The sequence below is a fragment of the Zonotrichia albicollis genome, chromosome 25 (genome assembly GCF_047830755.1).
Source record: "Zonotrichia albicollis isolate bZonAlb1 chromosome 25, bZonAlb1.hap1, whole genome shotgun sequence".
NCBI classification, from domain to species: Eukaryota; Metazoa; Chordata; class Aves; order Passeriformes; family Passerellidae; genus Zonotrichia; species Zonotrichia albicollis.
Window position 1 is genome coordinate 5,028,450 of NC_133843.1, and position 26,116 is coordinate 5,054,565.

Genomic DNA, 26,116 nt, shown 5'->3' on the forward strand with positions numbered 1-26,116 from the left:
TCAGGTGTGCCAAGCCACAGGGACAGTGAGTAACCTCACTGCAATGAGATCAGGTGTGAGATCATTGCTATTCAGGAGCTACTGAGAGGATATTTACTGAGTTAAAAGATTGTATCTCAAACAACACCCATGACTAGAAAGAATAAATGCAATTCTGTTCTTATCTTTCTGGATTAACTCCCAAAGAATATACCCAGTGTCTTTGGCATTAAAGAGACCATCTTTCTTTATTTCTTTATTTCTGTCCCAAAAAGCACAACCAATGACACGTTCTAGAAGGGTCAAGCTGCCTTGGGAAGAAAAGGAGACTATGACTAGAAAGAAAAAATGCAATTCTTTTCTTATTTTTCTGGATTAAATCCCAAAGAATAAACCCAGTGTCTTTGGCATTAAAGAGACCACCTTTCCTTCCTTCTTTCTGTCCCAAAAAGCACAACCAATGACACGTTCTAGAAGGGTCAAGCTGCCTTGGGAAGAAAAGGAGACAGCAAGAAGCAGTCCCCCTTTCTGTTTGCTGCTGAGGACCCCAAGCAAGCACAGGCAGGGCTGCAGAGGAGTTGTCTAACCTACCCGAGGGCAGGCACTGAGCCCCTCCGGGCTTCACCAGCTCAGAGTTGCTGGCAATGGCTTTGCAGAGGCGGCACAGGTTGCCAATCTCTTTGAAGAGGTCAAAGCTGTCATCGTAGATAACACTGCCCTTTCACAAGGAGACACAATGACAAGAGCACCACACGTGAGACATGCACACAGCAACTGGCACTGCAGCTTCCTGCCTGCCCCTCTGCCTGCATTTCTCACTGCCCCTGCAGAGGGAACAGGAAAAGGCTGGCTCTGCACAGCACCCCCAAACCACAGAGCAGGAAGAACAGCAGAAAGTTGAAGTGCAGCAGCCAAGCTAAGCATAATTTTTCTAGGGAATGACTGTCATGTGTCAAGGTATGAGATCTCACAGATAAGCTGTCACATTTAGTGACTTTCCCTAGAGTAACTGATTTTTATTTTTTGTTAATACTTCACAACAAGATATATATTATAGAAAAATATCAGTTCCCTCAGTCTTGATTGTGTAGTGAGATTTTATGCTGCGCTCAAGATGGGCTTGCTTCAAAAATCCTCAAGAAAGCCAGGTTTAGACTCAAAATTAGAAGGCTATATGTTGCACTCAGAGGGATTTTTTGAAAAGTCTCAAGTGTTTTTTCAATAAGGACTTCCTGATCTCCAATATTTTATCAATTTGCTTAAACAGAACTGTACTGGCTCATCCCAATGCTACAACCCCTGCCCTTCCATCTGTCCAGACTGCTGGACCACCCTGGGGGCTGTGGGTATTAACTAAACACCATCCAGAGAGCCTGCCCCTCACTTGCCAGCCCCCAGCATGCCAGACCATGAGTGTGGCATTCACATTCTCTGGAAAAATCTCAGCTTCCCAGGAGATAAATCCTGGGCAAAGGGAAGCCTCAGAGAAAAGGGAAACAATTCTTATCTCATTTGCTTCTCCTGTGTTGTGCTCACATGTGGAATGTGTTTGGAGATTGTTTACCCACAGGTGATTGTTTCATTGCATTCTGCTGTGAGTTGTTTTTATTCATTGGCCAACCAGGGCCAAGCTGTGTTGGACCTCTGGAAAGAGTCACAGATTTTCATTATTATCTTTTTAGCATTGCGTAAGTATCCTTTCTCTATTCTTTAATATAACATAGTATCATAAAATAATAAATCAGCCTTCTGAGAACATGGAGTCAGGTTCATCATTCCTCCCTTCAATGTATTTTGGGTGTATTTTGGGGCACAGAAGCACACCACCACGAGTACCATGTCTCCAAGAACGTGGTTGTCCTGGCGCCTGGTGCGGTTCACGCCTCTGATCCCAAACACCACAAACACCATGGCTCCAGTGTCCACCAGCGGCCTCACTGCTGGCTTCCCACAGCCTGTGTTCATGCAGGGGTTAAATCCAGATGTGGCTGACAGCTTTGCTTTGGGTGCTGTTGTCAAATAGAGAGTAAAGGTTGGTTAGTTGTTATAGTAACTTCGAGCTAGGTCTAATGAGCTCTAGGAGGTCTATAACACACCTAACAGCTCAGCTACCTATGGAGGCACAATAATCAGCAGGATGGCTTCTGCTGCAGTGTTGGAAACAAAAAAGGTATAAAAAAAGGCAAAATAATAAACAGAAAAACTGAGCCAGGTATTGGAATCAAATACCGACATCACACCGCAACAGCCAGGTGCCAAATCTTCTTGCTTGTGGTAAAACACTTTACAAAAACCAATAGTTTCTTTGTTTACTCCTTTTTCTAGTTATTGCCCAAGCTAGACTTTTTAGCTTCTGCCTAATTAGCTATCCTAAGTTTGAGGTGAAGTTTCCTGAGTCCTATGAGGTGTCTTTTCACTTAACCGAAGAGAGAAACTTTTAGACTTCTTTCCTTTAAGGAGACAGAAGAGTTTTGTCAATCTATCAACCAAGAACACTAACTACAATTAGCATCCTGGTTTGATAAGGAAGGGTTGATTATCTGAAGAGTGGTGATGAACTGAGAGTTGATTATCTGAGGAGTGGTAGCTTGATTGAGAATCAAAGGCTTTGTCTCACTGTGTTGTGTTGGAAATTGGGGAGAGGAGGAGGAGGAATGTTTTTGGAAGGTTTTCATTCTGTGTGTTCCTTTTTTTTCATATTGTAAATTAATAAAGTTTTTTCCTTTATTCCTAACTGGAGCCTGCTTTGCTCTATTTCTGGTCACATCTCACAGCAGACACTAGGGAGAATATATTGTGCCAGCCTCAAACCATGACAGTTGTATTAGATGGCAAGAAAAGGTCTGATTCTCTGGATCTTGGCATGTTTGAGCAGAGCCTCACCAGCTCACCTTTTTCACTGGGGACATAGAGGATGCCTTTGGTGGGTCCATCTGGGCTGGAGCTGAGCAGACAGCCTGGGGGTGCCACACACACTCGGCCGTGGTAAGGGGGCTTGTGAGACTGGGCAAAATACAGTTTCCTGTGCAGCAAAGAGAGTTTGTTATGGGGGAACAGAGGGAGGGAAGATGAAGCATCCAAAGTATTGCATGGCAACAGACATTCTCAATGGTTATATATATAACCATTGTATATTCTGTGCTGCCCATTCAGCCCAAGAGTTCAGGTGGGTAAGGGCAAGAACCGGACCAGGAACATCTTTTTGCCACTCAAAGAAGCTCACTCACAGTCTCTCAAGCCTTTTGTTAATGATCTCAACCATCACGTTAATGATGCTATGGGCCTGCAAAGTGACTGCAGAGATGGGGCATACATGCAGCAAGGCAAATTCTAGAGCCATGGATGTCACTGATTGAGGGCAGGAGCAGCATCAGGCATCTCAGCTCAGCCTCTCAGCTGTGCTGTTTCTGTTGCCTTGTCCAGAAGGGTTTTTGGAAGGTTACCGTGTGCGCTGCTGCTCCTTGGAGGCCACGTAGAAACTGAAATCGAACTTCCAGCCCCTCTTGGTGTCACAGGACAAGGTGGTCATCATCCACTTCCTGGGGCTCATCTGCTCAAGCAGCCCTACTGTGGACACACAAGCTGTCAGCTTCCTGGTGAAGTTACCGAAAGGCACTCTATACACCTAAGCAATGGATTAATGAAAACAGACACTTAACTCCACAGGGTTGCAGCCTCTTGCACATTAGCATCACACTCTCCCTTCCTCCCTGAGCACTGGCACAGCCACACAGAATGAGCAGCGCAGGCACAGTCAGCCCCCAGCCTGCCCCTTCCCAGTGATGGCCAGTGTGTGACAGTCCCCTTAATACCCTCATTCCCAGTGGTATGGTATAAATGGTATAAACACCAAGGCTAAATGGTGGCTGCTCTGCCCAGGCTCAGGGACATCTGCCCTACAGACACCCACAGCTTTGCTCCCATCACTGACAGTCACCTCTCAACAGCAACAGGTGAAGTCTTGTGGCACTCCAAGCCATCATCCTGGATGATGCCAAGCACGATCCTTCTGTGTTATCTACCCTACTGCAGTGCTCTGAAAATGTCACCCAAAGCTACACAGGACCCCATGGAGAGACAGGAGGAGGCTCTTGTGCTCACCTGCTGAGTGCTGCCCTCTTGCTAGAGGGGTGCAGCATCCTGGAGTGACTTACCTGGAATGAAGGCACCTCCCCATCTCCTGGTGACACCATCTGCCAGGGCGCAGGGACACTGGCGTTGAGTGAGAATCTGTAGATAGCTGGTCTTCCCTTGCTCCTGGACTTGGAGATATACACAGTCCCCTGGAGCTCTGAGGAAAACAGAGGGCATGAGGTTTGGTTTGGTGGCACTTCTCAACCAGCAAATCATACAGATGCAGACAAAGGAGGGATCTTATGGTTTGCTGTCTGCTCAGCCTCTGCCTTCTCCCAGCACAGTACATCTTTCAAAGGCTATCACAAATACATCCTGAGCTGCAGTAATTCCTGATGGCTTATTGATTCATGTCATCTTGGGAGCTGGCCCAAAAACTCTTTTATCCTCAAAATCCCCTGCAAACTGAATTTACTCTCCTCGTGACCTGCCAACAAGGTTGTGAACAGGACTGGGATGTAAAGCTTGGAGTTCCTAGCCCTGTTCTCAGATCAGAGAGATAGGACACTAGATGATACTGCCATCTGGGTTATAGGACCATGTCCTAGAGAGCAGCAGGTGTTCAGGGAAAGGGGGATTCTAAAGATGCCCCATATTGTCACAGGCATCTTTTAAGAAAAATCCTTTCCTTAGGATTTTTTCTCCTGAGAAGCTGAGAGGCCTCAGGAACAAAATGTAAACAATGGTTATCTGCTGCTGTGGAATGCAACAGGTGGATCTTTGATTGGTCTCATGTGGTTGTTTGTAATTAATGGCCAATCACAGTTCAGCTGGCTCAGACAGAGAGTCTGAGCCACAAGCCTTTGTTATCATTCCTTCTTTTTCTATTCTCAGCCAGCCTTCTGATGAAATCCTTTCTCCTATTCTTTTAGTATAGTTTTAATATAATAGACGTCATAAAATAATAAATCAAGCATTCTGAAACATGGAGTCAGATCCTCATCTCTTCCCTCATCCTCGGATCCCTGTGAACACGGTCACACCACACACCCAGCACCAACCTAGGACTCAGTGGGGCAGGCTCTGGAGAGAATTATTCCCATCAGCTATTCAGAGTGGTTTAGTTTGTACCCCAGTGTATCCTTGGGCCCTGGATGCAAATGTGGCCAGAGCCACCATGCTCCACTCACCTTGCTGCCCTGCATCACTCATGCTGCCTTTGCTTCCCCAAGGTGAACCTGAGCCCCTCTTCTTTTTTTCCAAGGAAGTTCGGATGTTGTTCTGCAAACTGTGGGGCTTTTCCTGAAACAAACCTGTCCCACAAGGTTAGTCAGGGAGGAAGGAGTGAATGGGAAGAGAAAAGAGGTACCAGGCCTGTGCACACCACAGACTCAGCTGCTGAATACCAAACCCTGAGCAGGCAACGCAGTGCCACAGTCTCTGGGCTGGGCACTGACATGATGTCGCAGACATCTTTTCATGAAAATCCTTTCATTAGGATTTTTCCTGCTGAGAAGCTGAGAAGCTGAGAAGCTTCGGCAACAAAATGCAAACAATGGTTATCTGCTGCTGTGGAAGGCAACAGGTGCATCTGTGACTGGCCCATCTTGGATGTTTACAATTAATGGCCAACCACAGCCCAGTTAGCTTGGAATCTCTGTCCGAGACACAAATCTTTATTATTAATTCCTTTCTATTCTTAGCTTAGCTAGCCTTCTGAGATGAAACTTTTCCTTCTATTCTTTTTAGTATAGTTTTAATGTAATCTATATAATAAAATAATAAATCAAGCCTTCTAAACATAGAGTCAACATTCTCGTCTCTTCCCTCACCTGAAAACCCCTGTGAACACCATCACAACATGAGACCAGCACTTATGAGTAAAAATCAGTCAATTTTCATGGTCTGTGAAGCGATTGCTCCAGAAGAAATATTCAGGTAGTTCATGGCTAAAGCAGGAAATATTTTATATTTATATCTAAATACTAATCTAATATCTAAATCTGTATAATATCTAATATCTAAATACTAATCTAAATATATCTAAATACTCCACTTCTACAGGCAACTCAACCATCCAATTCCCAACTTGAGCCTCCTTTCCACGGGGTCCATCCAATAAGGTTTTTGAATATTCTAGGTGTCTGCCTCACATTTCAGCTCTTCCAGCCCAGGGCTTAGGCCAGGCTGGAGTGCACCCACCGTGGTTTGTGAAGCAGTGCTCTCACCTGAGCAGGTGATGCAGGAGATCCCCTCAGCACTCAGGTTGTATTTCAGATCCAGCAGCACCTGGATGTTGGTGTCTGGCCGGAACAGGACTGGAGCACGGCTGGCTGGCTGGAGGCGGCTGGCAAAGAATATGGACAGCAGCAAAACCAGGAGAAAGAGCCCTGCAGGGGGAAATCTGGGTAAGCATGGGATCCTACAAGCACTTCAGACATGCTCAGAGAGCAGCAATGTGGTAGAAAGATGGTATTTTCAGCTGGGAAAAGAACAGCCACTAAAGCACACAGGGCTTTCTTGTAATAAGCCCCATGCCTGGAAAAAATTCCATCAGGAATTGCCACTTTGGATCTGAGTGAGAAGAAAGGGATGACACCAGCACTTATGAGTAAAAATAGTCAGTTTTCATGGTCTGTGAAGGGATTGGTCCAGAAGAAATACTCATGCAGTTCATGGCTAAAGCAGGAAATACTTTTCTAAATACTCCACTCCTACAGGCAACTCAACCATCCAGTTCCCAACGTGCACCTCCTTCCCAAGGGGTCTATCCAATGTCCAATGAGATATTTGAACATTGCAGATGAGCCCCGTTATGGACTGACTGTTCAGGAGCCCTCTCCCACTGTGTTAGAAGACATTTACCATGTCCCTTTTTCCAGCTCTTGTAACTAATAACCAAGGCTTGGAGAGAGATTGAAATGCCAAACCCTCTAAAATCCATGCAGATTCAACTCCCCTCCTTGCTTACCCACAATCACCCATCTGCTCTTCACTGCAGACCACAGCACCCAGTGCTCCAGCAGCTCCTGCAGATGAGTTATCAAGTGACCCTGGCTGCTCTTCTCTGCAGAGAGCTGCAGATTTTCTGGCATCACAGACACCAAGGGGACATCCCCCATTTCCAGGGAGACTAGAATAGAGAGAAATCAAAAGCAGTCTCAGTGAGTGTCTCCCAGAGCTCTCTGCTCTCCTTTATCAAATCTTGTGCAAGGTGCTGTACAACTCAGTCAAGCTAAAAAGATGGAGTAAAACCCCAGCAGAGGCAGTGACTCCAGGATGTTTTAAGAAGCATCTTTGTCAAGTCACTGCCATGCAACAGCTACAGATGGAACTCCATATCTCAGTCCAAATCTATGCTTCAGGCTATTCCCTGCTCTACCTAACCCCACAAACACTGTCCATAAGGTCACAGGGACACTGAATGCTTCTTGGGCCAAACAGAATTTCTCCCTGTCCCACTAAATATGCCTTACTGCTAATTACACACTGCTGATCTCTTCCTGAGTGCAGCCTGGCTCCTCCTGATTCTCTTGGTTCAGGGATGCCAAGGGAAATGCCCCCTTCTCTACGTGTGAGAAGAGAGCACTTGCTGTGTGTTGGGGAAGATGAAACAGGAAAGCCTTATAAATAGGATTGCCTGGCAAAAAATTTTGAGAATATGGAAACTATAAGTGAGATTGAAATGAAAGCAAGCTTTGAGATACCTCAGTTACTGAACAACGGGAAAACAATGGTGTGGCTGCTGAAGGTGATCCTCTTTTGATGGAACAACACCCTCTGCCTGCAGACAGGCCCAAGGGTCAGAGCAGACCCTACAGCTTGGCAGAAGGGCCCAAAGAGGAGTTTTTAGGGTTTAAAATGTAACACAGTATGGTGATGTAGTGATTCTTATAGGCTGTATGGAAGAGATTCCAGCGAGTTTTAAAAGCCAAGTACAAGAGAGCACGACCCTGTAAGCACCTTTTTCTTGGGCTGGAAGGATTATCTCCTGCTAACAACAGATAGGGAATTTCTGGGGTTTTGTTCTAGATTGCTTATGTGATCTCAGGCAAGTCACTGCCCTCTTCACACCATGATGAAGGAGCTGCTCTAGGGGGCTGAAGAACAACAGTGTTCTTGCTTCTGCTTCCCAAATACAGTGCTCCAAATGGCAGGGAAGAGGGGAAAACTTTGCTCCATGGTGAGCTGTCCTGGTGTTATGGATTAAATGTTTAGTGGCTATTTCCATGTCACAATCAGTGAATTCAGACAGAAATCAGACCACAGTAGACTCAAGAGAATTAGCAAACTAGTTAAGAAAGGATGCATTGACACCCAATAAAGATCTCAAAGCAAACTTATAAAGAATATTGAGTCCTGACTCCTACACCCTCCCATGATGACACCATCTCCAGCTTAAAATTCAGGGAACTGAGGCAAGAACCAGTGTCAGGGGTAGGGGAAATGCAGGATGAGCAGGGCAGTGTGATCCCCCTAAAGGCACAAACAGCAGAAAACACTTACCAGGCTCCTCCTCCACGCTGAGCAGTGGGATGTCATCATCCAGGTAGGGAAGGGTCTCTCTGCCTGCTCTGGAGAGGGCTGCTGGGGCAATGAAGAGATCTTCAGCCAGGTGCAAGGCACTCTTTTTGGTGCACTTCTGACTGCAGCTGGATTGAAGCAGGAAAGGAGACAAAGGCAAGGGTTTAAAGCCACATACCCTGTGAGGAGTTACCAGTGGGCTCCTTCAGTGGCAAGGAGCACAGGAACAACCTGCTCCAATTGCTTGGAAAGACAACAGGAGCTGCCAGGAGCAAATTCCATTGCAAGTGCTGAGAGGGCAGGGGCTGGGCTGCATACACAGAGCAGGGCTGAGCCTGGACACTGGTGCTGAGTGATGGCAGTTTCAGCAGCTCATCTCCCTGCTAATGAGTAAAATCATTCCAGGTCACCTGCAGTGCTGAAGAGCAGGGGAAAAGGAAATGTGCTGAGTTTCCAACACGAATTTCCACATCCTGCTCACAGGCAGGAGCAGTGGGGACCTGTCTGCCTTGCATCTCCACCTCTTGAAGGTTTAGCTGTCATTAAGAGCTCAGAGGAAACAAATGGTCCAATACTCACTCCGTGGCATTCAACCAAGAGAACTGACTGAGAGAGAATGAGACTGGGACTTGACCCTTCCATTTTGCTCGAATCTGGAAAGGCAGAACTTAAATTTCCCTTCTGTCAGAGCCAAAGCCAAGCTGCCTGAGGGGAATGAGGATAAACTGAGATGACAGGGAAGGAATTTGCAAACTCGGCTGCAAATTCCACAACTTCCCACCCACAGGCTCCAGGGCTCACCTGGCTTGGCAGGAGCTCTCTAATGGGGACACATAGAGGGTCCATATTCCAAGAGCAGCTGGCATGGTGAAGAGCACAGCTACCCAGCAGCAGGACACAATCAGGGACATGAAGAGTCCAAAGTCATGCACAGCTGGGATCTACATGAAGAGAGAGAACATGGGATTGGGATATGTAAAGGCTACAGCTGGTCTACAGCTACACAAATAATTTGGCCATGACAGACACTCAACCAGCCTAGCTTGTTAGAGAAGTGAAGTAAACAAGCCCCCAGACACAATACTGATAGGCTAAATTCAAATTCAAATAAGGGGACCCCAGCCAATCTCTTTGAATCAGGAATGCACCCATTTCATTGGCCAGTTAGCTGGGCAGAGTTAAGTTGTCCAATCCTCTCTCTATGTGCAGGAAATTCAAAGCCCCTATAAAGGAGGGTGGGCTTCAACAAAGGTTGGCTGTTGCCTCATGAACTTTGCAATGTGTGTAGAGTCACATTTCTGTCTCCACCATCAGCAACAAGGATCAGCTGGGGCAAGGAAGAGATGTCTGGAGGAACCTGAGAATAACACATGCTGACCTCAGTCATGAAAATCAGCAAACCTGCTAGGTAAAGCGCTGAAACAGAGCCCGTTTGATCCGTGGCACATGGGGTTGTTGGCTGGAGACAGAGACAACACAAACTCTCAGAGATGCATGTGACAACAGCAATGGGTTACTATGGAAGCCTCCTTATATAGGGGGTTTAAAACCCCCAGGGTTAGACAACTGATTGGTCTGGGTCTGAACACCACCCCAGCTCCTTTACCAGTGGTATGTCTGCATTCCAGAAGGAACATGACTGGATGAGATCTCTGTCACCACATTTCACAGAGGAAAGCAAGGTGCAATTCTCCCCAAGAATATTTCAGGGTTTCACATTCTCTGAACCTCAGAGAAAGGAAAAACAATTCTTATCATTTGCTGTGCCTGTGTTTGTGCCAAAGTAGAATGCAATATGGAGATTGTTTACCCAAAGTGATGGTGCTTTGTTTCCTTGGCTTATCAGGGCCAGGTGTGTGTGTGTGTCAGGACTGTCACTGACGAGATTCTGTGCAGTGGAGTGCATGGCAGATTCAGTTTAGATGTAAGGTAATATAATACAGAACAATATAGTATAATATAGAATAATATAGTATAATAAAGTAATTAATTAGCCTTCTGATAAGATGGAGTCCTCCTCATCATTCCTCCCTGCCACGGGGGTTGACCTGTTTCGACAGATCTCTGTTTGAGTTTCAATCTAACCAATGACTGCTCACCCAGGGTCTTGTTTTAATTCTTTTCTAGAATGAACCAGGCTAACCAAATTAGAATTCCGTTATGGCCAGATTTCCCTTGTCCAGCTACAGACCAGCACAGAAGTATTTCCTTGGATAACCCACTACCTTACAGCAAGTAAGAGACAGCCCTGTGAGAAGCAGTGTGGCAGCCCACTGCGCCGAAGGAGAGGACAGATGGTGCTGGCAGGCTCCTGATCAATCAGGCCCTTTGGCAGACACTGAAACCCCAAATTCCAAAGGCGCTGGGTACCTGAGAGAAGATGTTGGCAGCATATGCAGCAGCTGTGGTCAGGGAGGTGAAGAAGGTGGCTTTCCCTGCTGTCTGCACAGTGTGGATCATGCGCAGCCGCAGGTCCTTGAGGTGCGTGGCTTGGCGGTAGGTGTTGATGAAAACAAAGACATCATCAACTCCTGGAAAAAGACAGCAGGCATATTGGTGCTCTGCTCACAGAGGTGACACCTACTAAAAATATCTGATTTCCCCCTTGTGAAAAATGCATGTGTTTTATGATTGGCTTTTCGCAAATATTAAAGTGAATGTTATATGTGTTGTGTTAGAAAGTAATACTGGATTAATTCTCTTAAGTACTGTGTTAAATACAGTTTTAGGTCATAAAAAATGTTAAAATAGAAACTATGCTATGTAAGATACGTTTTTTAAAGAAAGGACTCACAGTGAGATAGCAGTCACAGGACACCTGAATCTTTCAGAGAAAAAGAATTTATGTCATGTCATTGTTGCTCCGTTATCAGAAGAAATTAACTTCTTCCTGCCTCAAAGGTGCTGTTAGGATTCAGAGCAAGAAGCTGATAATGACCAGACAGAATCCTGTGTTTGAATGGAATTTATGCATCATGTATGAGGTGTATGAACATGCAACAGGCTGTTGCTTTTAAGGGTTAATCCTCTGTTAATGTGTGTCCTTTTTCAGGCTCTTGCTGCCCAGAAAAAGGTACCTGGACTGTCCATGACTCTTTCTTTTTATTGTCTCATATTGTCCAAATTCAATTTGTCCAAATTATTATTACTCCAATTGTATTGCTATTTTTTATAACCTTTTTATTACTATGAAACTTTTAAAATTTTAAAAACAAGTGATTGGCGTTTTTCACACCCCTTGATATTTGAACTGCAAATATTAAATTTATAGGTAACAGAAAAAGGGCCTGAAAATTCAATCTGGATTTGCCACCATCACCTTCTCTCCTGCAGACAGAAGGCAGGGCAAGGCAGCAGAGGTGAAGCACAGGCTTTGGGTAAAGATGAGCTTACCAATCCCCACGATGACAAAGGCAGCCACACCATTGAGGATACCCAGATACTGGATCCCAAACACGACGTGGTACAGGAACAGAGCCACCAGGCAGCTCAGCCCAATGCTGGCAATGCCAAAGAATGACAGAAACACTGCAGCAGAAAAGAAACATGGAAAAAATAATATCTCTGGCCACCCCCAGCAGAACAAACACCTCCCATCTGCCCTGTTGGGACAGTGGTTCCTATAGGGTGTTTGTGATAATAGTTCAGGGAGTACTGCTTGCAGACTCCTTCCCACAAGGCTCATGCAAAAAATTACATCAAATTGATGCCAGTGTTACCAAAACAAGCATTTGCATCTTATTTCTGATCTCCTGTGAGTCTTTCCCTCACCTGTCGCAGACATCTTTTTATGAAAATCTTTTCCTTGGGATTTTTTCTTCCTGAGAAGCTGAGAGGCCTCAGGGACAAAATGTAAACATTGATTATCTGCTGCTGTGGAATGCAACAGCTGCATTTGTGAGTGGTCTCATGTGGATGTTTAGAATTAATGGCCAGTCACAGTCAGCTGGCTTGGACACAGTGTCCGAGCCACAAACCTTTGTTATCATTCATTCCTTCCATTCTTAGCTTAGCCAGCCTTCTGAGAACTTTTTCTTCTATTCTTTTAGTATAGTTTTAATGTAATATATATAATAAAATAATAAATCAAGCCTTCTGAAATATGGAGTCAAATCCACATCTCTTCCCCCATCCAAAGACCCCTGTGAACACGGTCACACTCACCCAGGCCATAAATCTCTGCTCTGGAGAATCAGACTTGCCCTTCTACATGCTGCTGTGCCCCACAGCCACCCTGGTGCCAGGGCATCAGAGTCTGTCCTCAGCCTTGACACAGAGAGACATTTGGCACATTTGGATTTGTGTTAGAACAGGGCAGCTGTGACCCCAGCGTACCTGAGCAGGAGGTGAGGATGTAGACCAAGACAGCTATGCAGCTACTGCTGATGAAGGCCAGCAACATGTCATTGTTGAAAGTCCTCCTCACTTCATAGTCAAACAAATCTGTCCCTCCATACAGCACCTGGACTTTGCTGGGGTGGGGAGATGCGAAAGAAGAGGAATAGTTGAGCACAAAAGGAGCAGAGCCAGGTGGTTCAAAGCACAGCATCTCCTCCAGAGCCAAAGGAGGTCACTGCTCTAATAACCTGGCAGTTCTCTGAGAAAACACAGCAGTGAGAGCAGGTTGAACAAAGTTGCTGCTGGAGGTGAAAATCATACAGGGAACGAAAAAAATAAAGAGCAGGTCTGATTTTTTAAAAATTCCTCCACTGCATGGTGGGTCTTAGGCACTAATAGACAGTTCCTGGAGCCTTTAAAGCCAATTCCATCTGGAATCCTAATCACTGCTTATTATATTAGCACTGTGGATGCAGGCAGAAGGGGAGATTAATCAGAAATTATATGATTTACCAGGTTCTGCCTCTGGAAGCAGGCTCAGAGCAAAAATAGCCCAACATAATTTAACCAGGACTACAACAATGCTGCACCATAGGAAGCTATCAGGGATCTGAGCTTTGAAACTGAGCCTTGGCCTCAATTCCTTTTTGGCCTTTCAGAATCACAGTCTGCTTTCCCAGCCCATTGCTGAGAATGCTCTGTGGGTGCCTGCACTCCAACCTGCTTTTGAAGATCAGCATCCCCTCATTCTGGGAAGCACCAAGACTCAGGGCAGCAGAAAGCTGGAGTCTAAGAAGGCACAGAGACTGGGACACACAGCCTTCTGTCAGCTGCCTGAGTCCTGGGATACTCTTTTAGCTCTATTTTATCATCTCTATATCTCACAAGAACTGAGCAAAGCTCTGTTCAACCAAGACCTGGCAGAGAAAAAAGCCTGCGCTTCTTGAAACTTATCCTGCCTTGAAACTCCCTTCCCCACCTCTCTGTACAAAAAGCAGAATTGCATCCACAGGTTGAGCAGCCTTGAGTAAAGACTTTCATCCCCTGCATCAGACCAGTAGTGGCCAAATTCAGAGCAGGAAGACAGCTCTGTTTGAGCTAGTGGAACTGGATTTGTAAGACAGAAGCAAAAAGATCCTGTGGAAAGACAGGCAGTAGATTCAAACTTTGTCCCCTTTTCATTGTCTCTGTTGGTGTCTCTGCATGTGGAAGTGGCAGTAATGAGAGCACATGAGTAATTTTCTGCCATGTATTCCCCACCATCATTCACAGCTCAGTGGCTGAGCCCAGTTTCTGTGGAGATGCTTTTTCATTTAGAACATTATGCCATGGCCACTGTTTGATTCTGACCAGTAGTCCAAGCTAGCATGTCAAGCCTTCTGTGCCTGGTGCCTTCCCAGTGAAGCCAAATGGAACATGGCTATCAGAGAATAGAATAGAATAGAATAGAATAGAATAGAATAGAATAGAATAGAATAGAATAGAATAGAATAGAATAGAATAATAAATTAGCCTTCTAAGAAGATAGAGTCAGATGCACCATTCCTTCCATTGTCTGGGAACCTTGCAAACACAATAGCAGAGCTTTTTCCCTGAAATGTCTGTTCCATCCTGTGCCCTTCCCTGCTTTGTGCACTCCCACCTGCCCTGCCCACCCCTCCTCACCTCGTGGACTGCTTGGCCAGCATGGCCACGTAGGTGATGACAAAGTTCTGGAACTTGCGGCGCTGCTCCTCCCAGCGATCCTCCACCGAGTAGTAGTTGGGCAGTGGGGCCCCAAAGAGGATCTCGCTCCTCAGCAGGGAGCTCTTCTTGTTCTCAGCAGACAAGCCCTCATCCACATACCAGTAGAATTCAGGGTGGGTCATGGCCAGCTCCAGGGATCCTGCAGGAGAAAGCAGTGCCACTTTTGTGAGGTCCTGATTGATTGTCTTGGCAAGGCACGGGATCTAGTGTGTAACAGGGAAACTGGGAGTCAGCCTGTCCTTCATCAGAGCAGTGCTGACTGCTGCTGCCCTCCAGAGAGCAAGGGAAACCTGCATTGCAAAGACTCACATCCCATTGCTTGTGTTACTGCCCCCATGACCAACCTGAACTACAGCAGCCCCAGCCAACACCATCCTGATCAATACTCCCCTGCTGGAGGCTCTTTCTTCTCTTACACTGGGACAATATTTTCTCCATTACACCTGGAAGCAGAAGAACTAAGCAATGCCCATGGAAGAGGAGTCCTGGCTCTGCTGTGACCTGGTACCTCTGCCACCTGATGGTGTGAGGGATGCAGAGATGGAGGCACTCAGCTAGTTCTGACTAAGAGACACTGCCTATCTATTCCCAAAATCCAGTTCCCTAGAGTTTGTGCCAGAAAGACCAGAAACTGTGCTCTTTCCTGTTTTGGTAGCAGAACTGTTACTGGAGCAGATGGACCCAATCCTTTGCTTGTTCCCTGCATGGCTCCTGGACAGCTCCTCTGCAGCCTGGCTTGGAGACAGATGGAGGGTACATCCCACAGCCACAGCACACCCACACACTCCTCATGAGTCACCTCTCTGTCACCACCCAGAGCCTCTGTTGTGCTAGAGGTGCACAGCACAAGGTACAGAGCTGGGAGGAGGAGGCAGGGTCTTTTTCCTCCTCTCCTTATAGGAATCTTTCCAGCTGGTGACTCACAAGCTGCCAGAACAGCCCACAGACCTCTTTAATCTGCTCTGTAGTGCAGGGAAGCTCATCCCTATTTGTCTTTTCAAGCCCCTGGCATTGCTCTAGTGAACCACAGCCATCTACAGGGAACAAGGGTCAGTAGAAGACATCTGTACCATGCAGGACATCCCCTCACCTGGCCCTCTCACTTGCCTGTGGGGGTCTGTGTGACCTGTGAGTGGAGCTGCAGGGTTGAAAAAGGGGCCCTGGTGCAGGAAAAGACAATTCCTCAAAGCACAGCCCAGCAGCATCTTCCTCTCCAAACAAGGCAATCACTCCTCTTAGCTGCACACCACTGACTGCCTGAACCTTGCTGGGATCTTTAGCTGGTCAGAGTGACCCCGAGAAAAGTTCCAAAGTCTCTTTTCCCAGCCCAGCACTTGAAGAATGAGTCAGGGCTCTTCATTTCTCAGTCTCAAGGTTGTTTATTTTATCTTATCTATAAAATTCTTTCTCCTGTCCTGCCAAGGTCCATCCAGCAGGACAGTTCCAGGCACTCTGCCTGACTCCAGGGTGGTGTTATGTCTTTATACTAAAAACTGCATATACAATGTTTACAATTACTTCCCAATACCTATCACCTATGTTAGACAGTGAGCTTCTACTCTAAACCAATCTGTAAGTGCCAACATCACAGCAGAAGATGGAGGCCAAGAAGAAGAAGGAGAAAGGCTGGTGGACATGCCGAGATCCTTCCATCTTGTCCCCCTGGATCCCCATTCTAAAAACCCCAAAATCTACTTTTTCACCTTGTGATAAGTTCACTACCGTTCTACTTAATTCGTCATGCCTTGCAGGTTTTCATCTAAGGTTGGTAACTTGCTCCACGGGTCATAATCAAACCCACAGGGGCATTTTGGGCTCTGTGCCAGGGTCTCTGAGCCCCCTGGCAGGGGTCCTGGCTGCTCAGGACAGCCAGAGAGATGTCCTGGGTCCTGACAGAACATGAGGAGAGGCAATCCTTGAGCATACCAGCCCTTGTCCCTGGCCCTCAGCTCACCTTGGATGTCAGCAAGGTCTTGCCCCATGCCATCATAGTAAATCTTCCCTCCTCTCTCCGTGGGGAAGAAGTAGGTCATGAGGGAGCTGGGAGGGGAGCAGTAGGAGTAAGACCCCAGGGGCAGGTCCTTCAGGACCTCATGGGGCTTCCAGCAGAATTCACGGAAGCGAGGGTGGTCCATGATCTTGCGCTCCACCTCGTGGATGGTGACCAGGCGCTCTGTGGTGAAGATGTTGTTCTCAGCGTCACCCCGAGCCAGGAAAATGAGCTCAATGCGCCAGTGAGCATGAGTCTGTGTGTTAGCACTGATGTAGCTGCTGGAGTAGTCCCAGCGTGGGGCTCCCCTGCCCACTCTGGAGCTCTGGTTTGCTGTGCTTGGACGGGGCTGGGGCTGTAGGGAGCTGCCCCTGCCCTCCACGGGGCTGCGCCTCACCCGTGTGCTGACACCAAGGTGGGATGCGTTGAGGTGGAGCTGCTGGAGCTGCTCGAAGATGAGCCTCTGCAGGGTCTCTGAGGTAAAGTCAGCCAGGTCCCGGCGGTTCCTCCCCCAGGAGCCAAACTGGGATTTGAGGGCCAAGGCGAGGGCGTCGAAGCGCTGCGAGGACTCGTGGTTGCGGATCTCGAAAGCGTTGTAGGAGATGTCGATGTCCAGGGCGGGGTAGTGGAGGAACATGACGACAGCAAGCACGGCAGGGATGGCACAGCCCAGGAAAAGGATGAAGCCAGCACAGTATGGGTTGGTGAATACCCAGCCAACAATATTCCAGAAGCCAGACATAGGCAGTGTGACACACAGGGGCCTGACTCTGCACGGGCTCTTCCCACACAGCAGAGCACCCTCGCGCCTCTTCCGGGAGCTGAAGGCCACCTCTTCATCTTCCTCCTCTAGCCAGGCGTCCTGTAACAATGGGTCATCCTCTGTGTCCATGTCCAGCACCTGCACACAGATAGAGAAGAGCAGTCAGCAGCAGCTTCTCACAGATAGAGAAGACCAGCAGTGGTGTCACAGGCACAGCTGTGAATCCACAGACTCGCAGCAGCAGAGCCAGGACACTCCAGTTCCCTCAGGAGGAAAGCATCACTCTTTCCAAGCCCCACATATCTGCTGCAGCCTCTGAAACAACAGCCTTGTCATGGGGTATCCCACTCTGCCTGGCAGAGGAACCAGAGAGGGAGAAGTTCAAGTGACAGCCCCAGAGCCCAGTGCTGTGGCAGAGGAAGGCTCCAGGAGCACCAGGCAAGGAGACTGCAGGGATTCACAGTATGCTGCTCAACCTGCAGCAGCATGAACACTTAATTAGCTAACCTGGTTCTCACATCCAGGAATGGTTCATGCTACCAGGTACAAAATGCAAAGGAGTGCTGTCTTCCTCTCCTTAGAACTGCCAATAGATTTCCCCCAGCTATTTATGGCTTTGCTCCTAACCAGACCCCCAAACACAGCACCCAGCTCACAGGGCTCACCTTTCCCAGGCATCCAGTGAGTTTTCAGAGGGGTTGATGTGTGCAAATGTGGTGTGCAGATGTGGGTGTGTGTGTGCTTCTGTCTCTGTGTGCACACACATGCACACTTCGTGGGGAAGATGAATACTGCTATAAATAACTGGGGGAAATCTATTTTCAATTGTAAGGAGAGGAAGATAATGCTCCTTCCTATGGCTGGTGTGTGACCCCCATCTATCACTGAGCTGCCAGGGACTGCTCCCCTTCAGCCTCTAAGGGACAGCCAAGCTAAACTCCAGTTCACATTAGTGTACATTGATGCTGCAGGAGCTCAGGTGTAACCTCACCCATCCCACTTGGGCAGGTTGGTGTGTACCTGCAGTTACCTCCCCTCTACCCCTGACTTTTCTCCCTCTGCCCTGGGGAATGGAGTTACTGTGAGATCTGAAAAAGTGTCTGTATTCTCTCTTCAGAAAGAGAGGTAAAGAGCCATAATAATTTCATTAGTGTAGATTGATGCTGCAGGAGCTCAGGTATAACCTCACCCATCCCACTTGGGCAGGTTGGTGTGTACCTGCAGTTACCTCCCCTCTACCCCCGACTTTTCTCCCTCTGCCCTGGGGAATGGAGTTACTGTGAGATCTGAAAAAGTGTCTGTATTCTCTCTTTAGAAAGAGAGGTAAAGAGCCATAATAATTTCCCATTTTATTGAGTTACTGAGGAGAAGGAGGGAAAAGATTCTTATCCTGAGACAGAAGAGCGTGCACATGACAAGAAAGGGAAATGAGGGAGAGCAACTTAAAGCAGCAGAAAAGGGATTACACCATCTTCTTTCTTAACCAAGAGCTAAATCCTCAACTCAGGGATGGGATCAGTTCTAAGGTATCTCCCTTTGACTTGTCCATCAATTGTCATGGTTTGGACTGCAAACCCCAATTTGTAACACATGGGCACCATTATATAATGTCCGGTGACCAACATGTGTTACACTCTGGCTGAAGACTGGCACCAACTCTGGCACTGGTGTGAACTCCAGCACAGAAATTTATGGAGAAGTCCCAGAGAGAGAACTGAGTCAGGGAAGGATCAAGATTTGGTGTGGGACAGAGACATGGGCAGGATGGGTGGCACCAGGACTGTGCCCAGCAGTGCCAGCCTCCCTCTGCATCCACATCTGAACCCCTTCAGGAGAGCTGATTCAGCTCCACAGGCAGACATGGCACACTTAGCACAGCCCTTGGGACTCATCTGGCTTTGCCACCTTCCCCAGATCCTGCCTGGATCAGGATGACAGCCCATCCAACCCAAAGCATGGCAAATTGAACTGGTGGGGGAGATAAACCCTCAAATCATCCAGAAGGGGACTGAAATGCATTTTTTTTCCTGCTTGAATTTTACTCGAGGGCTGGCCTGTTTTCCCTCCATCACTTCTCATGCTATCCAGAGACTCTCAGCACTGAATCATGGCCCAATTACTTTTTCAGCTGCAGGATACACACAGAGAACTTAATCCTGCAGCCTTCATTAAAGCTCTGCCTCACTTCTGAGCGAGCTTAGCCTGCGCCAGGCTGAAAGAGGCAGAGGATTAGAGAACTCCTTGGAGCCCTGGGTCTGTTTCTTTAGAAAAGAGGCACTGATTCAGCTGCTTTGGGTAGGCATATAGATTTGTTGGGCTTCCCTCTGCCATTTCCAAAGCAAACAGGCTTCCTGCAAGCGAGATCCAGCTCAAGCCCCAACAGCCCCACAGGGGTTGTCATTCACTTGCACCCCAACCAGGGAAAACACCCATGCAGCTCCCACAAGGCAGCTCTTTTCCAGTGGCATCTAGAAGAAAGGAAGTCATTGGCAAGTTGGAGAGAAGCAGTGACAGATGAGGAAGCTAATTACACCCGACCGGACTAATTAATGCTGACTTTCACATTAAAAAAATCCTCACTAGTGTTCCATTTCAATTACCCAGTTGTTCCTTCCTGCAGGAAAAAGGAAGCCTTGTGCAGCACCAAGCCAGAGAGAAAAAAGGAAAGGAAGCTCAAGACTAGAAGGGAGGGAAAGACAATTTCTGTAATAAAGGAGATTCTCACTGACAAAATAATCAGACTTCACATAGGTTTCTCCCATGTGCAGAGCATTCACAGCAGGGCTAGCAGTTTAGTGCTCCTGAAATCTTCTGGAGTTCCTACCAAAGGCAGCTTTAAGCCCCTTTGATAGCTACAAGGAGTTCCTGTAAGGGGCAGAGAAATAGCCTTCATGCTTCCAAATTATCCTAAGAGCATCTGGTCCTGGTAAAAGCCACATCTCTGTGACACAGAGCTGCACACAGAACAACTGGAGGGCAGCATTAATGTGCCAAACTAAAGCAGAGCTCCACAGGGACACCAGGACACAGCACCACAGTCTGGCTCTACACTTTAATCACTGTGACTAACCCAGAAGTCTAATTTTAAAATGCATCCAAGAAGGGCTTTCTCAGGTCCCTGTTCTGTAGCATTCACATTCTCTGAAACAATCTCTTCACCCAGGATGTTTTTCCTGGGAAGCTGAGAAGTCTCAGAGAAAACGAAACCAATTCTTATCTCATTTGCTTCTCCTGTGTTGGGCTGACAGTTTGGAGATTGTTTACCCACAGGTGATTGTTTCATTGCATTCTGCTGTGAGTTGTTTTCACTCATTGGCCAATCAGGGCCAAGCTGTGTCAGGACTCTGGAAAGAGTAATGAGTTTTCATTATTATCTTTTTAGCTTTGAGTAAGTGTCCTTTCTGTATTATTTAGTATAGTATAGTATTCTTAAACATAATATAGTATTATAAAATAATAAATTAGCCTTCTGAGAATATGGACTCAGATTCATCATTCCTTCCTTCATCTGGGGGCAATGCAAATACAATCCTATTCTCCCTTATCAACACAGCTATCACTGAGAGCATGGAGTCTTTTTCCAATGCAGACTACTGTTCATGAATTGTTAAACAAAACAATAGGGAGAATTAGATATTATTTTTTTCCAATTGGAAGTCTGACTTTCATAAGTCTTGCACTCCTGGAAAAGTCAAGCAGGCCATGGACACCTCACCCTGAATCTCCTGCAATACTTCTCGAAACATTGACTTAATTCAGCCACAGATCAGAAGCTGTGCCTGAGGATACAACACAGAGAGAAGCTGTTTCAGTGGGATATGAGCCCAGAGATGCACATGCTGCTCAAAAGCACTGGTTTGATCTGCTGGCTGAGCTGGCTCACCATTATTAGTTAAGCAGGTTCACTTTCCCAGTTGCAAGCACAGCACCACAACAAGCCTTTAATCTATTTTCTTTCTGTGTGCTTTGCTTTTCCCTTTTCACTTGCTTTAAATCCTTTAGTAAGATGCAGAAAAACACTGCCAGACCCCAGGCACTTTGCAGATCAGAATGATATAAGAATGCTCCAGCAGCACAGAGCTGTTGGAATTACAGTGTAATAATATAAATATGTGTTTGCTGGGAAGAAAGTTCAGCAAAATTATTTTAAATATATTTATTTATTTAATATAATATTTATTTATCTATAACATATATATAATATATGTTAATTATAATACATAATATATATTACACATTACATAGTATATATATAATATATATTATATGTAATATATATTATATATCATATATATTATATATACTATATGTAATATATATTACATAGATAATATATATTTTAAATAGATAGATAGATATAGATATATAGATATAAAAGCTCTACAGTCCATAATTCCATTTGCCCACAAAAAGCAAGACAATAGGCAGGGCTGTATATAGGAAAGAGGATTATTTGATCTCAAGCTTTTATGAAATCAAGCACAGGCACATGCACCCTCATCTCTTACTGAGGTGTTCCCTTCCACTGCTGATTGTTCCACCCCTCTTCCACCTTACAGGGACTTTTAAACCCTTGCTAAGATAAGAACAGCTGGAAACAGAAGGATCAATGATTTTAAGTGATTAGTTTCAACGATCTTTTCCAACCTAAATGATTCTCCCATCTCTCAACCAGCTTTCAGACTGGACAAAGGCTGCTTAGAGCACTCTCAGCATATGTTGAGGATCTTCTGCATGCACCCACCTGCTGATCCAGGCTCTGACAAACACTGATTACATCTACTCATAACTGCATGCCAAAAACAGCGTGGAAAGATTAGCTGCAAAGTCAAGCACTCACCAGTCAGGAAATGCCAAATTCAGGCCCAATACAGCATCTTTAATTTGTCCCTCTTTTATAAATGCTCTGCAGTGTAGTTTTGCTTCCAGGCTCAGTGTCCAAGGCAAGGACTCTGGCTTCACCAGAGCATGCAGTGGATGATGCTCCCCAAAGCCAGCAGGTATTCACTGCCCTGCTCTCCACTCATCATTCAGCGTGTGGCCTCACGCCTCATTTCCTGCATGCCGCTCATGCCTGCCTCACAGGCAGAATTATTAATTTCCTCGTGAGCTTTTTAACACTGCCTGTCATGACACAGTCTGAGGGCTGGAGAAACAGGGCTGAACTGAATCTTCCCCAGCATCTCGGAGAAGGAGGGGGTGGTGCAGTCTGCATCAGGAGCTCAGGAGATGAAGGAAGAAGCAGACATTTATTTTGGGTGCCTAGTTTGACACACAAGGTACCAAATCTTTCTGAGGGCAAAAAAGGGGGCTGTGGGCAACAAACCTGTGTTCTGCAAGTATAATTTGAGCTGTATCATCAAGCATAACCATCACTGTGCAATGTAACCTTTGTGCTGGTGAGGGATATCCAACCTCCACAAGGAGAGCCAAATTCACACCATACACATTGTGACAAATGCAGATTTTATGATTGGCTTTTCGCAAATATTAAAATGAATATTGTATGTGTTATGTTCGAAAGTTATGCTGTGTTAATTTTCTTAAGTAGTGTGTTAAATATAGTTTTAGGTTATAACATAATGTTAAAATAGAAACCATGCTATGTAGGATACTTTTTTTAAAGAAAGAACTCACAGAGAGATAGCAGCCACATTTTAGCCACATTCACTTTTTTTAGGACACCTAAATCTTTCATAAATAAAAGAATTTATTGCTCCATTATCAGAAGAAATGAACTTCTTCCTGCCTCACTCAGTCCTGAAGATGCTGTCAGGATTCAGAGGAAGAAGCTGACACTGCCCAGACAGAATCCTGTGTTTGAATGGAATTTATGCATCATGGATGAAGTGTATGAATATGCAACAGGCTGTTGTTTCTAAGGGTTAATCCTCTGTTAACGTGGGTCCTTTTTAGGGCTTATTTTGCCCAGAAAGAGGTACCCAGACGTCCGTAACTCCTTGTTTTTATTGTCCTCATCCAAATTGTCCAAATTTATTATTACTCTAATTATATTCCTATTTCTATAACCATTTTATTACTACTAAACATTTAAAATTTTAAAAACAAGTGATTGGCATTTTTCACACACATTACCAAAAAGAACCCAGTAAACTGCCCCAAAACACAAGCTTTAAAGTACTGGAACTGTCACTTTTCAAAAACAAAGGTCACCAAGCTTTGCTGACATCAAACCATGCATGTTCAGTGCCCTGACTCCCTGGGATTGCTGCAGAGGAATTCCTGCATGAGCACGTTGCTAACATGCTTGTCGCTGCCAAAGAAAATTAATTCCCTGATAAAATAATTTGCTCCTGGTTATTGTAACTAATGATTGTAGGTGTCAGAAGCAGCGTCTCGGATATAATCTCTCACAACATGCCTCGCAGCCCTGTGCCATGTTTACTGCTCAAGTTACTTGGCTTGTGCTGGTGATAAGCTCTGCTGTCACTCAGGTATGTGGCAATTCCAGGCTTGTGCAAACAGGTACAAGCAAGCTGAGGCTCTGATATGCTTCAGAAATGACTTGCCTAACTGTGAAAAACGCCAATCACTTGGTTTTAAAATTTTAAAAGTTTCAAAGTAATAAAATGGTTGTAAAATAGTAATATAATTAGAGTAATAATAATTTGGACAAATTGAATTAGGACAATATAAGACAATGAATACAAAGAATTACGGATGTCCAGGTACCTCTTTCTGGGCAGCACAAGCCCGAAAAAGGACCCACGTTAACAAAGGATTAACCCTTAAAAGCAACAGCCTGTTGCATATTCATACACCTCATACATGATGCATAAATTCCATTCAAACACAGGATTCTGTCTGGTCAGTGTCAGCTGATACCAGAGACCAAATATTAAAACTAATATTATATGTGTTATGTTAGAAAGTTATGCTGTGTTAATTTTCTTAAGTAGTGTGTTAAGTATAGTTTTAGGTTATAACATAATGTTAAAACAGAAACTATGCTATGTAAGATGCTTTTTTTTAAGAGAGGACTTGCAGTGAGATAGCAGCCACAGGACACCTGAATCTTTCAGAGAAAGAGAATTTATTGCTCCATTATCAGAAGAAATGAACTTCTTCCTGCCTTGCTCAGCCCTGAAGATGCTGTCAGGATTCAGAGGAAGAAGCTGGCACTGCCCAGACAGAATCCTGTGTTTGAATGGAATTTATGCATCATGGATGAGGTGTATGAATATGCAACAGGCTGTTGCTTTTAAGGGTTAATCCTCTGTAAACGTGGGTCCTTTTTCGGGCTTGTGCTGCCCAGAAAGAGGTACCTGGACTGTCCATAACTCTTTGTTATTATTGTCTCATATTGTCCTAATCCAAATAGTCCAAAATTTTTATTACTCTTATTATTATTATATTTATTATAAATTTATTATAATTAGTTATTCTATTACTCTTATTATATTACTATTTTTATAACCATTTTATGACTATTAAACATTTAAATTTTTGAAAACAACTGACTGGCATTTTTCATACACATTACCAAAAGGAACGTAGTAAATTGCCCCAAAACACAAGCTTTAAAGTACTGGAACTGTCACTTTTCAAAAACAAAGGTCACCAAGATTTGCTGACATCAACCCATGCATGTTCAGTGCCCTGACTCCCTGGGATTGCTGCCGAGGAATTCCAACCTGTCCTGCCAGACCTCCTTGCCAAGCACAGCACAGGCAGCTGTTCCAGCTCCAGTTCTTGCCACTCCAACTTAAAAAGTACAACGAGGTTAAAAGAAAATGTTAGAGATGCTCCAACAGAATGAAGAGTGTATTTAGCCAGCTCTGCTCGCTGTGCTCTGACCTGAGGAACAGGCACAAAGTCCCACTTGCAGGTGTCACATCATGCAGGTCACAGTGTCTCACTCCAGGTGCTCCCCATTTTGATCTAATGTATCTAAAAGGTCTTATTTTTCACTGCTACAATTTACTGCCATCAGAAAATAACAGATTTGGAAGAGGAAGGTTGTAAGGCTGCAATCTGCGGTGAGGACACAGTTCATTTTTCTTTTATTTTTATTTTATTTTAGCCACATTCACTTTTTCAGCAGGGCTTTCCACACACCAGTATGAGAGGAATGGGGGATCTGTAGCACTCTCCCAAATGAGGGAACAGCAGGAATACTGAAATAACTTGTGCACCATTCCAGCTCCATGCACTGAGCTGATGTCATCTGTGGCACAGACACAGTCTCTTCTATTTCTCAGAATGTGAGGGTGGATTCTGGGAGGAATTTATCCTGACAGTCACTACAGCTGAGTGAGAATAACTGCAGCAAACCACATGGAAAACTAACTACTGGATCAGGAAGGACTCACTGAGCAGCTTGCAGCAGCCTGAAAAGTGGGATCTGAGCAGGTTATGTCTTTTTTACCTTCCACACTTTTTCTCCCAAACAGAGGCAGCTACCTGCGCTCCTCCCATGCAAACCCAGAGCTTGTGGAATTACTATTTCACTGCTATTTCACCTTCCAAGAATCACTGAGAAATCTGGAAGTAGATGAGCAATATCCAGAGGCTGAGGAGCCTCCAGGGCCACACAGCTCACTGGTCCAGAGCAGGACCTGGGCAAGCACAAGGTTTTTCAGAGCAGAAGGAAAACTTCTTAAGGGAAAGATGTGAAGACAAGACAAGCAGCCTGAGTGCCTGAGCAGCAGGTCAGCAGATCCCCTGCCAGCACAATGAGT

At 45.6% G+C, this 26,116-nt stretch overlaps 1 protein-coding gene across 2 annotated transcripts in view; it reads right to left on the reverse strand.

Moving 5' to 3' along the window:
* DISP3 (dispatched RND transporter family member 3) overlaps positions 1–26,116 on the reverse strand; it is a 39,797-nt gene that overhangs the window by 5,191 nt on the left and 8,490 nt on the right. The window contains exons 1-16 of one of the 2 annotated variants that reach the window (XM_074558455.1): positions 22,255–22,579; positions 16,616–17,552; positions 14,581–14,800; positions 12,913–13,049; positions 11,971–12,105; positions 10,948–11,108; positions 9,379–9,518; positions 8,560–8,705; positions 7,025–7,186; positions 6,282–6,443; positions 5,244–5,366; positions 4,134–4,270; positions 3,423–3,604; positions 2,871–3,001; positions 1,816–1,988; positions 571–697 (exon numbers count right to left, since the gene is read on the reverse strand). In XM_074558455.1, the coding sequence (XP_074414556.1) occupies positions 571–697; positions 1,816–1,988; positions 2,871–3,001; positions 3,423–3,604; positions 4,134–4,270; positions 5,244–5,366; positions 6,282–6,443; positions 7,025–7,186; positions 8,560–8,705; positions 9,379–9,518; positions 10,948–11,108; positions 11,971–12,105; positions 12,913–13,049; positions 14,581–14,800; positions 16,616–17,543 (3,064 nt within the window). In that variant the 5' untranslated portion in view covers positions 17,544–17,552; positions 22,255–22,579. Of the gene's footprint in view, positions 1–570; positions 698–1,815; positions 1,989–2,870; positions 3,002–3,422; positions 3,605–4,133; positions 4,271–5,243; positions 5,367–6,281; positions 6,444–7,024; positions 7,187–8,559; positions 8,706–9,378; positions 9,519–10,947; positions 11,109–11,970; positions 12,106–12,912; positions 13,050–14,580; positions 14,801–16,615; positions 17,553–22,254; positions 22,580–26,116 lie in introns of those variants that run through there. The other variant, XM_074558456.1, reaches the window with a different exon arrangement.